Source organism: Mercenaria mercenaria, chromosome 1 (genome assembly GCF_021730395.1).
Source record: "Mercenaria mercenaria strain notata chromosome 1, MADL_Memer_1, whole genome shotgun sequence".
Lineage (NCBI taxonomy): Eukaryota > Metazoa > Mollusca > Bivalvia > Venerida > Veneridae > Mercenaria > Mercenaria mercenaria.
This window is the reverse complement of record NC_069361.1, coordinates 40,961,979-40,977,009: the sequence shown is the minus strand read 5'-3', so window position 1 is coordinate 40,977,009 and position 15,031 is coordinate 40,961,979. Positions and strand designations below refer to the sequence as shown.

Here is a 15,031-nt window from a genome sequence, read left to right as displayed (position 1 = left end):
ATATAGAATAAAAAGGTTATTTAACATTGTACTGTACAATACGAGATATATTTGGACCTAATAGTATACTTCTATACCTATTTGTTTAGTAAAAACGGCAAGATTCTATCAACAGAACGTAACTTACTATTATACACGCGTTTATTGACGTTTAATTTTATGCGGATACTTTTATCAGTCAGATGATTGTATAAGTTTAGTTAACAAAGCGATTCGAACAAAATATGTTGTATCGTACAAAACAGAATTTAATGTATCTTATACAGAAAGGTATTGGGCTGTTCATAGCAAAAATGCGAAGCGCATATTCGAAGAGACAAATAAATTTCGGATAATTAAGAACATAAAGATATGTTGTTACCCAGTTTGAAATATCTCCTATCCTTTTTGCATTAGTTTTAGTTTACTTGATATCTTATTAATTTACTACAGTTTTATTTTATTCGCATTATGTTCGTGTGCAGTGGAATATTGATAACGATCATACTAGTATAAGAAACCTAAACTAGTTTAGCCAATGTGCATTCAAGATTATTATACGCCCGTTTTGGAAAAAAACGTATAAACTATGTGATAGCGCATGCGTCTGTCTGCCTGTCCTAACGTCGGTTATATTTCGTGCCCGGAGGATAACCATTAAAGGTTTGGACTTTAGGCTTGGGCAGGTGTTGATGAAACAATGTACAGAGTGCGTGAACCGGGATAGTAGGTCAAAGATTGATGTAAAAAAATGGAGCTTAAAGGTCCATATTGTGTGTCATATTTCGTTTCCGGGGTAAGCTTAATAACATTTTAAGGTATTGACTTTAAACATGGTATAAAGGCAGTTGGCATGAACCGGGTTCATAGGTCAAAGGTGAAGATCACATCAAAGTCAATTTCGTTCTTCATATTTTGTCTTTGAGCGTAAAGTAATAATCAAGTAAGTATTGACTTCTAATCTGAAATATAGGTACGTGTCGATGAAACATTGTGCAGAGTGCATGAACTAGGTCGGAAGATCAAAGCTCAAATTAAGCTCAATTGTGTTATTCGTATCCAGACCACAACTTAAAACTATTTAGGATATTTACTTGCACCTTGGAATATACTTTTATTTAGGTTGGTGGTGATAAGTCGCTGTGAAAAATGCAATAATCGAAATTATTCGCCTGCCCACTTCTATAATAAAATCAGATTCAGCTTCTTGTGCCTTAAATCTCGTCACAGTCGCTACGTTTTCTGTACCTACGCCTAACAACCCAAACCTACAACCACATTACCCCAGCTCATTTACCGAGATAGCTATTCTTAAATTTTACTTCCTTTTTCTCTACAGACAAACTTTCGGGTATATATTGCCCCACTTTGCGTAGCTTGTGCTATATATTTCCATTACATTTAGAATGTGGTTTCCTCAAAAGCGAGATAAACCTGCCATCTGGAGTGTCGTGCAGTTTAGATAGTACGTGCAATGACCTGGTTTGCTGCTTAGAATTCGAACAACTACAAATGACGTTTTTGTTCGGCTTGAAACTTGATGTCTGCAATATGACACTTACTGCACGTATAGAAGAAACGACTGTAAGAGAATCTCTTTTCAACTTCTCATTCAATACCGAAAATACAATGGATTTATTCGGTATATTGAAGTTGAAGTAAGTGCTTATTACTTAAAAATTACGACTGACGTTTTGCCAAATTATGTTTTCTATTTTTGTCAATTTCATGTAGGATGGCATAAATAACTAGTACATGTAGTTTTTATTTGGTAGGTAAACAGTTGATACAGGGAAAGTTATACATCAAGAGTTTTTCATGGCGCAAAGTGCATATTCGTTTGTTACGTCTGTGTTTTATATTTAATTAAACTTGCATTTTTGTACAGTCTTTTTGCACAGGTGTACATGTTCATGTGGAGTGCATTATTGGTAGTTCTTTAATTGTGAGTTTTCCTGCTAGTTTCCAAAATGGTTGTTAACTACCTGTTCAGGGTTAACACTTAATACTAACTTTAGTGATTTGCATGCTAGATTTCATTAAAAAAATCAATTCTACAGCTGAGGGTACATACTGTAATGCTTATATTTGAACGTTACTAACATGCAAAATGCATACAGATAAATGACTGCACTGTATCTGATTTTCAGATATAAGATAGTCGACCTTTCTGGAGCTCGAATGTTTTCGATCGAATTAAATTACAGTTTGAGTCTAGATTCATCTAAATCTCCCAACGAAACATCTGTATTTGATAACCTCCAGCTCCCAAAATCAGTGTGTATGTGGAACAGCAGTTTAAAATGTAAGAATTTCAGTTTCTTTTGTATCTCTGAAGACATCTATGATATTCCAAGACCATATCAAACTTACTTATATTTTATTAAATAAAATTTAAACATATGGGTGTCGTTTGAACTTGTCTCGTTGAATATTATAACGGTTTGAGTAATTATAGGTTAACTTTTCCGCTTCGTATTGAGTAATATACACAAAGTCTACAGCCGAACTATTGCGCTATTAGGAGCTCAATACGAGGACTGTTCAAATATGAATGCATCTGGAACGTTTTCTCGCTCAGTAATGTGAAAATCACGAGGGAATTAAGATTATTGGGTAGATAAACATGTTAGCTTTACATTGATACCACACCCATTAAAATCCGTTCACTTTAGCTGTGTCTATCGCTCGCTAAACATTGCCTACTGGTGTATACTAATACAAAAATGGTTGGAAGAAGGTCAGCGTACGCCATTGAAATACGGTCCTATATTAAGAATCGTTGTATTCTTGACATAGGGTGTAAAGACATTTTTGATGAAATATGTTCTGTTTATGGGCATAATGAAATGTCTTTTTCGACAGTTATTCGTTGGTTTAAGAAATTCCAATGTGGGTTAGTTTCAACATAAGATGCACCACATGGCCGTCGGCCGAAAAGAGCAACGTCTGCAAAGATGGTTGCTAGAGTGAAAGAAATAGTTGCTACTGATGAAAGATACACCGCTAGGCAAATAGCTAGTATGGTTGGCATCTCATTAGGAGCAGCTCATAAAATTCTGAAACGTAATTTGAAAATGAGAAAGATCTGTGCTAGATGGATTCCCCATCTGTTGACAGATGAACAGAAAAAGGCACGCGTGCAATGCGCAAAATTGTTGTTTAAACAGTTTCCAAATTACAATGCACGGTCTTTCGAAAATGTCGTCACTGGTGACAAGACATGGGTTCACTTTTTTGAGCCCAAACGAAAGATTCAGAACAAAATATGGGCAACAAAGTCTGGCAAAAGACCATGCATTGCAAAGCGGACCATGAGTGTCAAGAAGGTAATGTATGCCATATTCTTCACAACTCAGGGTCCTGCAACTCAGGTTGCTGTACCTAAAGGCAAATCCATAAATGCGAAGTTTTACAAGACTAAAGTTCTTCGAAAACTGAAGAAATATTTCAAAAATCGAAGACCCGCAACTGGTTTGGCCAATGTCAGATCGCTACATGACAATGCGTCATCACACAAGGCGTCTATTGTACAAGACTTTCTGAAGCAGGAAAAGGTTGTTGTGCTCCCTTCTTATTCGCCTGACCTTGCCCCGTGTGACTTCTTTTTGTTCCCAAGGCTCAAAAAATACCTTTCTGGTCGAAAATTCGTGCAGCGCAAACACCTCGGTTCTGCATTATTCCAGTGGCTACATAGTATACCTAGAAAAGACTATAAAAATGCCTTCAAGGATTGGATTAGAAGACTGAAACTTTGCATATCTGTTGGAGGTGAATACATCGAGGGGACCAAATAAAATTTTCATTGAAATCTGTCAAGGATACATTTTTATGTGCTTACATGCATTCATATTTGAACATTCCTCGTATTGTTCCGCAGAAGCTTAGGTTTAGATTGTCAACTAAAATAGTTTTGTTAAATACGCATCTACTCTTATTGATAATATATAATTGATATAAACGCCTAATTTAGTCTTAGTAAAACTGGCAAATTGACTTAAATGAACTATTAAATGCGACGAAATATTTAAATGACATACAAATGATTTCATTCAACCGATATGAAATTTGAACATGAATATTGAAACTGTGAACATCTCAGATCCTATTGTAAATATTCTTCGTCACAATTTCAAAATCTTTTTGTTTAAATGAGTGGTGTTTTATAGATTCATCTGTAGAGGATTTCTTCAAGTATATTGGTGTTGCTCCGTCAGATGTATTACAGACAGATATAATACCTATATTTCTTCACCAAACGGGACTGCAAAGGTTTTTGAAAGACGGAACCTGCCTTATGACTCCAAGTTTCAGTCAAACAACGAGTAAGACAGTTGTTTCCTATTTTTGATAGGTTTTAGTTATATCTGGTAGTTTATTCTAAAAGACAATTTTCATAATTTTAATGAATAAGAAAATTACACGTAAGTGTCAGATATCAACAAAAAAGCATAGTTACAGTCCAACTATCAACATTCGAAGAAAATACAAAAAGAATACTTTGCAATCAAATCATAAACAGAATCTATGTTTATTTTGTTGTGTTAAATGATAATACAATATCATCATATTACAGGGATCATATATTAACATTAGATATGTCCTGCTTTTACGTGCAAAATTGAGACGAAAAACAAAGATTGATTTAAATAACGAGTTTCTTATCATATAATTTTCTTCTTTTTTCTTGTGTGTACCTAGCTGAAAACTAGAGTTATATCAAGTGAGAGAAAACTACCACATCTTTCGGAGCTTAGTAAAACATATTAATGAATCCCAGTTGTATATATTTGAATGCTAACTCGACATCGTTCCATATATTACAGATGCAACGGCAATAGATTGTATCAGATTAAACAACATTTTGTTGAACTTCGTAGTTTGACTTGTTATTTGTCCAACGACTCTTAAAAGAAAGAAGCAAATAGCACCTCAGCCTCAGGATGATACATAATAATATCTTACATGTGGTAGTGCTCTATAAATCTGAAACATTGTCAATAAATCAGTTTAACTTTATTTCTCTATTTTTGCAATGAATTTTTTGTTCAAGGTTTTCAGTTTACATTATTTCTTTAAACAACTGGCTCATCTCATCTAAGCCATGGCAAGCTTCTAGATAGATAAGACGCTATTAGCGCAAATATTAGCCGTAAAAAGTGTTGGATTTGCCTTTAACGCAAGTAATTTAACACATTTTTACAATGCCTTTAAGAGAGATACTTTATCAGCTATATACAAACACAATATTGGCTTTATATTTTAATACGCAGTATATTATACGCTTTGATTTTAGAATGTCCAGAGATAAGTCTACCACCTACATTTGATGGAAAGATAGCGTGCTTGTTTGAGCCAAACTGTAGTTCTCTGACATGTTGCCTAGATGCAGCATTCATCCGAAGGACCATTTCAACAGGGTTTCATATCGATACGTGCATTAGGAAGCTACATATTTATATAGAAAACATGATCTACGAGCTAGACATGAATGAAAAAAGTTTTGGTCAAGAACATATAATTAGTCTTTCCGGAATAATTCAGCTGAGGTATGTGTTGTACATGTGAAATTTAGTCTGGATTCATCCAGTCAAACTGAATGTAGCTAAAAACTTCAATATAAAGAACATACGGTAAATACAATAAAGCATGAAACATGGCAAAGCAAAGAGCAGCTCCCCTGAGTACTCATATCGTATGTAGGTTGACACCTATTAATATAAGGATAAAAGTAGTTCTCTGTGGTCGAGTCATCATACCATCTGTAGCTTGGCACAAAAAAAAAGATCAGGACAAAACAATTCCGTTTGGTAAACCACAGGATTTGTTGGGTGGTAAAAGAAACGATCAGGGCAATTACAGATTCCTTGGGTATATCATACCAATTGTAGGCTCCCGTAAATTCATTTGCAATACACATCATACGTTACTGTCAATACGCCACACTTATTTGTCCTTGGATATTATTATTATTATAGTGTATTCAATAATAAAAATATATTCTTGCTCATGATTATATCAGGATTAAACTACCTGTACATTAAAAAGAGTACGTTGAATATAATTCAGAATATTTGACTGCGGTGTATTATAGTCATGACCAAAATGAAGAATGACATGATATGAGACACGAGAAAAAGAACTCTTGCAATGCATTGCCAAGTATAAATGATAATGGCATGTAATAATAACTATCGAATAATTTCACGTTTCCAAACTGAATACGGAATTATATTAAGCTGATATACTGGTAATGGTAGATGATAACATCAATAGACCATAATATTACGGAGCTATCACAGTGAATCGTTATATAATTTACAAGACAACGCCTGAATTTCATAGTTCGCGTTTCGTAATAAAAAGATGTCGGGAAAATTAAGGAACAGTAAACAACGCCAAATAGCAATTATTTAAATATAGTTCACATAATCTACGTAAAATACTAGATTTGTATTGTTGAAAGAATTTCTTATCGCAGAACAATTTCCTAAGAATAATATCTTACACACTTTAAATTCAAAACAAAACCTTTCGAGACTTAAAATTTACGAAACATGAAAGCTCCCGCAAAAATCTTAAGCAATACTGTTCTTCAAAAAGCTTATAACGTGAAAAATAAAATATTTCTTAAAAGATAATTGCGTTTCCTGCATGCTAAAACTGATTTCACTGTATAGAGACATGTATATCGTAATGACAGGTTGCTTGTATTCGCAAGCAAGCTATTTCCACGGGGAAAGTACCTCAGTGATAACACTCAACAATATACTTTATCAAAATTGACCCGTGCCAGCGGTTTTATATAGATACAAAACGTTATAAATACGAATACCATAACTTCTTTCATCCTGACCCGAATTCGATAATGCAGAAAACATTTCATCAGTCCGTGAAACCTATTGATGTACTCAGTGACTCAAAATTTACAAAATGTTGATGAAATCAGTAACTATATGACTGTAGCAAATACTTAGATGCGGCACATGGACAGCTTTGCAACAGCATTACCCAATGACGACAATACACTGTTATGCAATGAACAGTTGTGATGTAATTATTAATGCAGACTGTCTCTATAAATTTCAGTGTATCTTTGAGATCCAATTAACTTTTAGAGAAGAAAATATAAGTTATCATGTCCCAATCAGTTAAAAGACTGAACTGTAACTGCTGATTTGTGAGACATGATAACAGCGATGTGAATATATATGCGAATGTCGAGTCAGTGCCAGTGTGTAGTACAATTCGGGTGTGTATATAAAGCAGCATCGAAATTAATCGTATTTGAGTCATTGGACTTTTTTTCTGGTGAAATGTGCACGCTCGTTTGTACAGCTAGGCGCTTTGCTGTAATTTGTCTATATATATTGCAGTGGTAATTCTCTCTACTCATATAATAATTTATAATGCGAGCTTGTATCTTTGTGAATCTCACGTATGGGAAAGTCAACTGTGTTGAATTTAATTGTTTCACTCAATGCAAACTATCTATAAAATTCCGTGTATCCTTGATATCCAGTTAACTTTCAGAGTGAGAAAATATAGATTCTCTGGTCCCAATTAATCAAACAGACTAAAATGTCACTGCGGATTTGTGAGACATCATGACAGAGATAAAGCAGCATCGAAACAAATCTTAATTTGGTCATTGGACTTGTTTGAAATGTGCAAGCTCGTTTCTACTTCTAGGCGCTTTGTCGTAACTTGTCTTGTATACTGTATCAGTTTGTATAAATGCAATGCTCTCTACTCATGTATGTATATATAAACGTTATCATATACTAGAATGACAATATTGAGGTTGTTTTACAGAATCCAGTTTGATTACATCTCGGTAGAAAACTTGTTTGTCATAGATATGGGATTAAAGTTATGTTGGGATAGCAATACATGTGTTTTGGACGCAGCAATATTAAATAGAACGGAAATATCTACCCCATTATGCACTTGGGACAAAGGTTTCCAAATTAAAGGTGAGGTCGACTTTAATAAAACATTTTTCCTGTCCTCCGCCCTTTTCCAAGATAACAAATGCCATAGAAATAGGTTGCGTCCTTCCGGCTGTTCGCCGGATTCATTCAGTCTGTCAGTCCTTTGGTCTTTCACTCGTCGTGTCTGGTGCAACACTCTGCCATCAATCAAGGAATTTTAGAATTACAGCGGAACCTCTCCAATTTGAACCCCTCTAATCTGAAAACCTCTCCAAACTGAACGAATTATTTGGTCCCGAATTTTTCTTATTCATTCTCTAAATAAAAATACCCTTATAATCCGAAACCTCTCTACTCCGAAAACCAAACAAACCTTTGACATTTGTATTATCTAATTACATAAAAATCTCCCCTTCTAATCCGAACCTGAGTCAATGTTGCTGATGTAAATCTTGCTCACGTTTGACATTTTTGAGACTGTTTACAATTTTAACTATTAATCTTTATACAGGTGTCAACAACAATAGGCCCTCAACAGTGGTAATCACAAGTCATGTCAGATTTTTAGTTTATAAATGCATGCAATTAGCACAGGTGTGAAAGTTGTATGTACATGTAGTTTGTTTGAACAGAAACTTGTAAGAAAACATATACATGTATGTGCAAATAAGTACTGACAATGTGATAGATCCATATTAATTTGTTTGTCCTGTACCTTCTTTATAGATTTTTGCACGATGTGTTCATTTAAAATATGAAATTGGTTTACTGAAACTGATACTAAATTGGATCGTTACAATATCCGGACAAGTAAAATATTCTCATTTTAGGTACCTTCTGGGGATGTAGGAGTGGTGAAAAAGATGTTTATAAGTGATGTCGAGATGTTAAATTTAACATGAAACTTTACATTGCACTAAACCAATCTACATATTGCTTTTAGTTTAATTATGCCTTATTAGTCTGTTCACAAATAGATGAATATACACATCATGTGTAACAAACAGTATAATTTTCCCTCTAAGATAGAAACCTTTCTAATCCGAAAACCCCTCTAAGCCGAACAATTTTTCTTATCCGAGCATAATCGGATTAGAGAGATTTCACTGTACTTTACGCTAATTTTTCTACAAATAGACGAGGTGTTGTTTGCAAGACTCCGGTCCGTATTTCAGACATTAAGATGACACTTAGCTCTTAAAATATATAGGTCATTTTTCTTGTCCGAACAATAACTCTTTACTCTTAGATTGCTATTCTAGAGAATGTTTTGTGTAAAATGTCTGTGGGCGTGGGATGTTGGTAACTTTATTACATATCTCGTAAAAATATCAATGATTTTCTAAAGGGCATGTTTTCATTTTGTAATATGAATTCTAATATGACTAACAATGCTTTAATCATCACAACGATATTATGTTGATGTCAAGTCAACGAGATTTTTATAGCCATGTACGCATCAAGAAAACGCGCTTTCAAATTTCATGAAATATTTTACTTATAATAATAACATGTTTTAAACGAAATGTCACATTGCACAAATGTGTTGATTAATTCACACACATACTGAGTTAGTTATTCGCTTTGCTGTGTAATTCGCAATAATTTTCGCCCGAACTGAACTCTGCCGCAAAACGTATTACCATTTCCGGCCCTGGGTGTATAAACAAAGACCTACTATTGGCGCCTTGCTTGCGCGAAGAAACAGTTTCATCATATTTGATATAAATTTTACAATAAAGAACATATTAGAATCGAAATAATTTATAGCAAAACACTCGGGCGGTTATACGTCGTCCGAAATAATTTCACGAGGGCGCAGCCCGAGTGAAATTATTACGCCCGACGTGTAACCGCCCATCGTGTATAAATAGTGATAAAGCACTGTTTTGCTATAAATTATTTCTTAATTAAGAACCATCTAAGGAAGAATGTATACGTCAGACCTTTACTTGCTTTTCAGAATGCACGTTCTAGTACTGAATATCTGTACATTAAAAAAAAACATGATAAAATACATTTAACGTGTTGTTGAAAATGGTAATATGTTCTTTATCATTACCTGTCAGACATTAAGTTAAGTAAAACCACTATTTGTGGAAGTATTTCTCATTAACGAATACTTATTGTTAGAATGAAATATGTTTACAGATTTCTCGCTTTTAACATGGAAAGTAGATCATGGATTAGGACCAAATGAAAACATAGAAGGGTTGTTGTCAGACCAACTTTTCGAACACCTGGAACTATCACAATACTTAGCATCGCAATGTACAAAAGATGATTTCATGATAGCTACGGGTATGTAAAACTAGACACTTTTGCATAGCATAATTTTACATTATGTTAAAATATCTACTCGTAGAGACAACTTACCAAAACACGTTAAAATGATTACAGATTCAATTTTCTTGACATAACTTGACATAACTTACAACATTTCACGTTGATGACAAATGTGTGTATTTTATCCTAGCATTTTGCACGTTTATTTATTTGGGTTTAGCTCCGTCTGTCAACAGTGTTAGAATTTTGTAACTGCTGGCATTTTACCTAACATTATTCATTGATAGTGTATCAGTACTTGATAGTTCTCCGCAAGTAACTGTCGAATTCATCACATGAATCATAGATGGAGGATGAATGATTTCACAATGTCTTCTATCAGATTGTACAAGAGAATAAACGCATGACTGAGGCATCGAATATCCATAGGTCTGGGTTCTTGAGCTATGTTTGTGGTTTGATATTTTGAAATAACAGAAAACTATATACAGTATTTGCTATAACTCATATAACATTTCAGAATGCTCTCTGGATGTGCCTCGCTGGTTTGAGGACAACGACGAATTATTCTGTGGATTTCAGAGTTCTTGTTCAAACATATCATGCTGTGTGATGCCGAAGTCTCTCGGACGATCATTTACAGTATATGTTGACATTCGACCTTGTGAATTTCAAATGTTTATTGCTATTGAGAAGTTACAGAAAGTTGTATCATTAACAAGCTATACGTGGGGTACAACTGACAAAATTTCTCTTTCTGGCATAATTTCACTGACGTAAGTGACTCTGTCTTGATTAAATTTGTTTAGCATTTAAGTATTATGCCTTCTGCAAGGTATGAATAAATTTATTGTAGCAATAAGTTCAACAGATCGTGTATACGTAAATATCGTTTGTTTAAATTGTTGAAATATTGGAATTTATCAGTGAAATAAAATTGATATTGTCATTGTTTAAAGCAGTAAAAATATCAGACCTACACTTGAAGGCGAAAAATATTTTAATCATAACTGATTAGAAAACTTTGGCAAAAAAAGCTTCAATAAAGACATAGATGTATATAAATACCTAAACGAGCATAAAGATGTGCGCGCAACCGTAATATAATGTTCAGCAAATTTTGAAACTTCACAGAACTGTTTGACAGTTTCTTAAAATAGATATCACGATGTCATGACATTGTGACCCCATGACGCAATACAGGTCACGTTACGCGTGTAAATTGGAAATAATTTGATTTAAACCATTGAAAGCCATAAAATAAAAAGGAAATTTGTTTGTTTTACATGTAAGATCGAATTATATTTCACTCGTGAACACCATAATTTACATTTTCAGGAGTGTCTATGCCACTCGTGAAAATTTTGCATATGTGTTTACTCGGTGAAATGTAGCCTGTTCTTATACTTAAACAAACAAATATCCTCTGTTTATTATAACAATTTTATACTGCCAAATTAACAATAGTTTACTTAAATTTGAACCTACGACATCTGGATTAATAGCATGTTGGCCTTTTTTACATGTACCTATATATGTACGTTATGATATTTTATAAACAAAATAATTAAAAAATAGACTGTAATTAAACTAATATGGTATCGTAAATGAGCGGTTGTGTTTATGTTTAGATCGAATTTCCCAAAACATAAAACTTTTCAGCCATACTTTTGTGAACATGAGTTATTATCTATCTAAGAGATGAATTCATCAATATTGAAGACTAGTTTTACTAATTATTGAAAATGAATGTTCTGTTTAAAATTGAACGCCTATACCAAGGACTTCGATGGTTGAGAAAAATCTTAAAATCTTACATAGTAAGGGATAATTAACTTTTTTAAAATAACCTTTGGGTGCTTCCCAGCAAAGGTCATGACAACAATAAAATGACAAACATGCAAAAGAAAAATCACAAAAATGCAAATGAACAACTTGTGCAAACTGGTTAATATCATTAAATGTATTTTTTACATTATCAGCCAGGTAAAGAAATTATATTTTTTGCTGCTTGTCGGGTATTTCCTAAAGACTCTTGAAATGTACAGTTATATATCTTGTATTTTAATGACTTTCGTTTGATTTTATAGATATGCAATTTATGACGTGTCCGCTGAAAATGCCTTCATCATTGATTTAGAAATATCCGTTTGTCCCGACGTAATATCGGCGTGCTTGTTTGATGAAATTGTCTTGAAAAATCAAAGAATTAAGAAAGAACCATGCAACTGGAAAGATGCTTCAATCGATGCAGGTAAACGCATTGTAAATAGCTCGGAGTAAGACTTCATCATTACCGATAAAAAAGATAGATATGTAAAATAAATGAATTCATTTTTACGGCACACATATCAAGATGCCACGAATTGCGTAAATTAAAGTATAAAGAAGTGATATTAAGTGTTATTTATATTTCAGATTTCAGTCTCACTAGCTGGATGGATATCAGGGGATTAGATTTAAGTACGTTTTCTGAACACGGAACGCAATATCTAATGGAAACACTTGGGATTGACACGCTTCTTCTTCAGCCGTCCTGTAATCTGCAAGATAGAATATATGAAGAAGATGCACTAAATACAGGTACTCTACATCATGACTGTAACTTAAACCTTTTCATTAATTCAATGCGTTTGAAAAGGATATCTCGCCATCAATTTAGGAAACACATTTGTCACATGATTCACATCTTTATAAGGAAGCCAAATGTGTTTTGTCTTGTTGTAATGTAATGCTAAATATCTAAATACACATTTCTTCTGAATTATTTATATTTGAATGACTTTCTAAATCTACAGGTACTTCATTCAAAATTTTCTGACTAAAAACAAACCGTGATTTCAGTATAACTTTATTTCAGTGTCATACACTTTGCTCTATTGCAGACTGTTCCATGGCAAAACCCTTTTCATCCTTGATGCCTTTAGCAGCTTGTCGACTATCATCAGAATGTACCCATGTGGAATGTTGTTTAGATACGCCAACTATCAACCAACATTTCAAAGTTGAATTCGATTTTGACCCCTGCAATTACAAATATACAATATTCATTGAAAAATTTAAATATGAGAATAATCTCTTCAATGTTGACCTCACAACAGAGCATACATTTTCTTTACTTGGAGTGGTATCTCTAAGGTATGCTAACTACATTTGTATCTAACAATAACTGACTCATGATAAATGATAGCGCATGAAGCCACACCAACATGAATAATAGATAAATATTACTAAACTAAAATACTGTTATAGAATAGAATAGAAGTAGATCCAATCAAAGTACAGAGTCTTGTTTTGAAATATTGTGGCATTTTAAGTTAGTGTGTTCTAAGAAACATTTACTGACCATTTTGCTGGTAGTGCTAAGCCTCACAATAAAAACAACTTTCGTTTCTTTTATTCTATGAATTTTATTTTGATTCTCAAGATAAGTTGTAAGAGGTCTTTTTTAAATTTTGTATTGCCATATTACTCACATGATTTAGATGAGGTTTACAGATTTCTGAGAATTCTGTCGCGAAGTAGAATGGTTTATTTGACTGAGTGGCCATTTCTTTGTTTGGCGATTTATCTTTGGCTTTCTATATCTCACATATTGAATATAAATAACCAACACTGCTTTTATGAGAATTCGAGAACAAGATTTTATTGATTGTGGGTTTATTTATAAATAAAATATTGATTTGTCCTATAAACAAGTCGTTAAGCTATTTAAGCTGAGAATGTAGAAATCTATTTCATAGATACCGCATAGAAGATTTGGATGTTGACGGACTTTACATGGTTAACTTAAGAATTACGATATGTTTGGACAGAACTGTGTGCCCGATCGACCTTCAGATATTACATGATACACTGATAAGAAAGCCAAATTGCTTTATGAAACTGAAACAAGAGTACGAAATAAAAGGTATGTATGAAATGTTTCTTTACTGGAATGCTAAATTATAATTAATTTCTAGGTATTCAGTTGATATTTAGCGACAACCCTCCGAGACTATACATGTATTTACAAATGAATTTGAAAGTGTGTACACTACCTTTTTGATACCTCATGTTGACCGTTCTTCTGTAAAACACTGGAGAAAAATGTATAATTTTAACGTGAAGGAAATACATTTGTTTTAAATGATGACATAAGCTTTGAATATTGCAGATTTTTCCTTAAGGACATGGTTGGACATTTCCAATGCGAGCTTTCCAGTTTCAAAGAATGTCGCTTCAGTTTTGATGAGCGAGCTCGGCATTACTAAGTATCTTGAAACCAATGTTTGTGTTATTGGTTTAGAACCGTTTAATCAACTCGGCTGGAATAGAGGTAATTAAATTCATAGTGTTTAGCATTTTACTGTCCTGTGACTTTATGACATAATTGGGGTTTAGATTGAAGACAGGCGTGCACTATAAGTCGGTATAAGCTCCGATGAACGTTTCATTGTCCATAGAAATTTGTTGTATAAAAACAAGGAGAAAAGTCTAACGGGGCAGTCCACATCCAAACAACGCAGTACACCAGAAGAAAATATTGATATGTGAAACTGTATACATGCACACAGTGGCTGAGCACATACACTCAGTAACACAAATAAACGCAGTAAAACAAAGAAGTAATAAACAGACAGTAAACATACAAGAAGCAGAATCAATAGGGTACCGCCTTTGAACGGTCAGTGGTAAAAAAAGTATTGAGGAGTTTAAACTGGCAACAAACCTAATTCTTTAAGCCCTACCATGATCCTATATAACAAGATAATGTAAATAGACTTTAGGAACACATTGTAACACACTAAATAGGCTCATGTAAAGATATATATCAATCAAAGCCCATGAAA

At 33.6% G+C, this 15,031-nt stretch overlaps 1 protein-coding gene across 1 annotated transcript in view; it reads left to right on the top strand.

Annotated features, from left to right (window-relative positions):
* The window catches only part of LOC123523235 (uncharacterized), a 183,594-nt gene that overhangs the window by 94,759 nt on the left and 73,804 nt on the right, over positions 1-15,031 (top strand). Inside the window, exons 77-88 of the mRNA XM_053542021.1 lie at positions 1,385-1,637; positions 2,130-2,284; positions 4,149-4,304; positions 5,276-5,528; positions 7,795-8,063; positions 10,065-10,214; positions 10,720-10,975; positions 12,290-12,453; positions 12,618-12,782; positions 13,085-13,337; positions 13,943-14,109; positions 14,356-14,517. Of these exons, the coding sequence (XP_053397996.1) occupies positions 1,385-1,637; positions 2,130-2,284; positions 4,149-4,304; positions 5,276-5,528; positions 7,795-8,063; positions 10,065-10,214; positions 10,720-10,975; positions 12,290-12,453; positions 12,618-12,782; positions 13,085-13,337; positions 13,943-14,109; positions 14,356-14,517 (2,403 nt within the window). The remainder of the gene's footprint in view (positions 1-1,384; positions 1,638-2,129; positions 2,285-4,148; positions 4,305-5,275; positions 5,529-7,794; positions 8,064-10,064; positions 10,215-10,719; positions 10,976-12,289; positions 12,454-12,617; positions 12,783-13,084; positions 13,338-13,942; positions 14,110-14,355; positions 14,518-15,031) is intronic.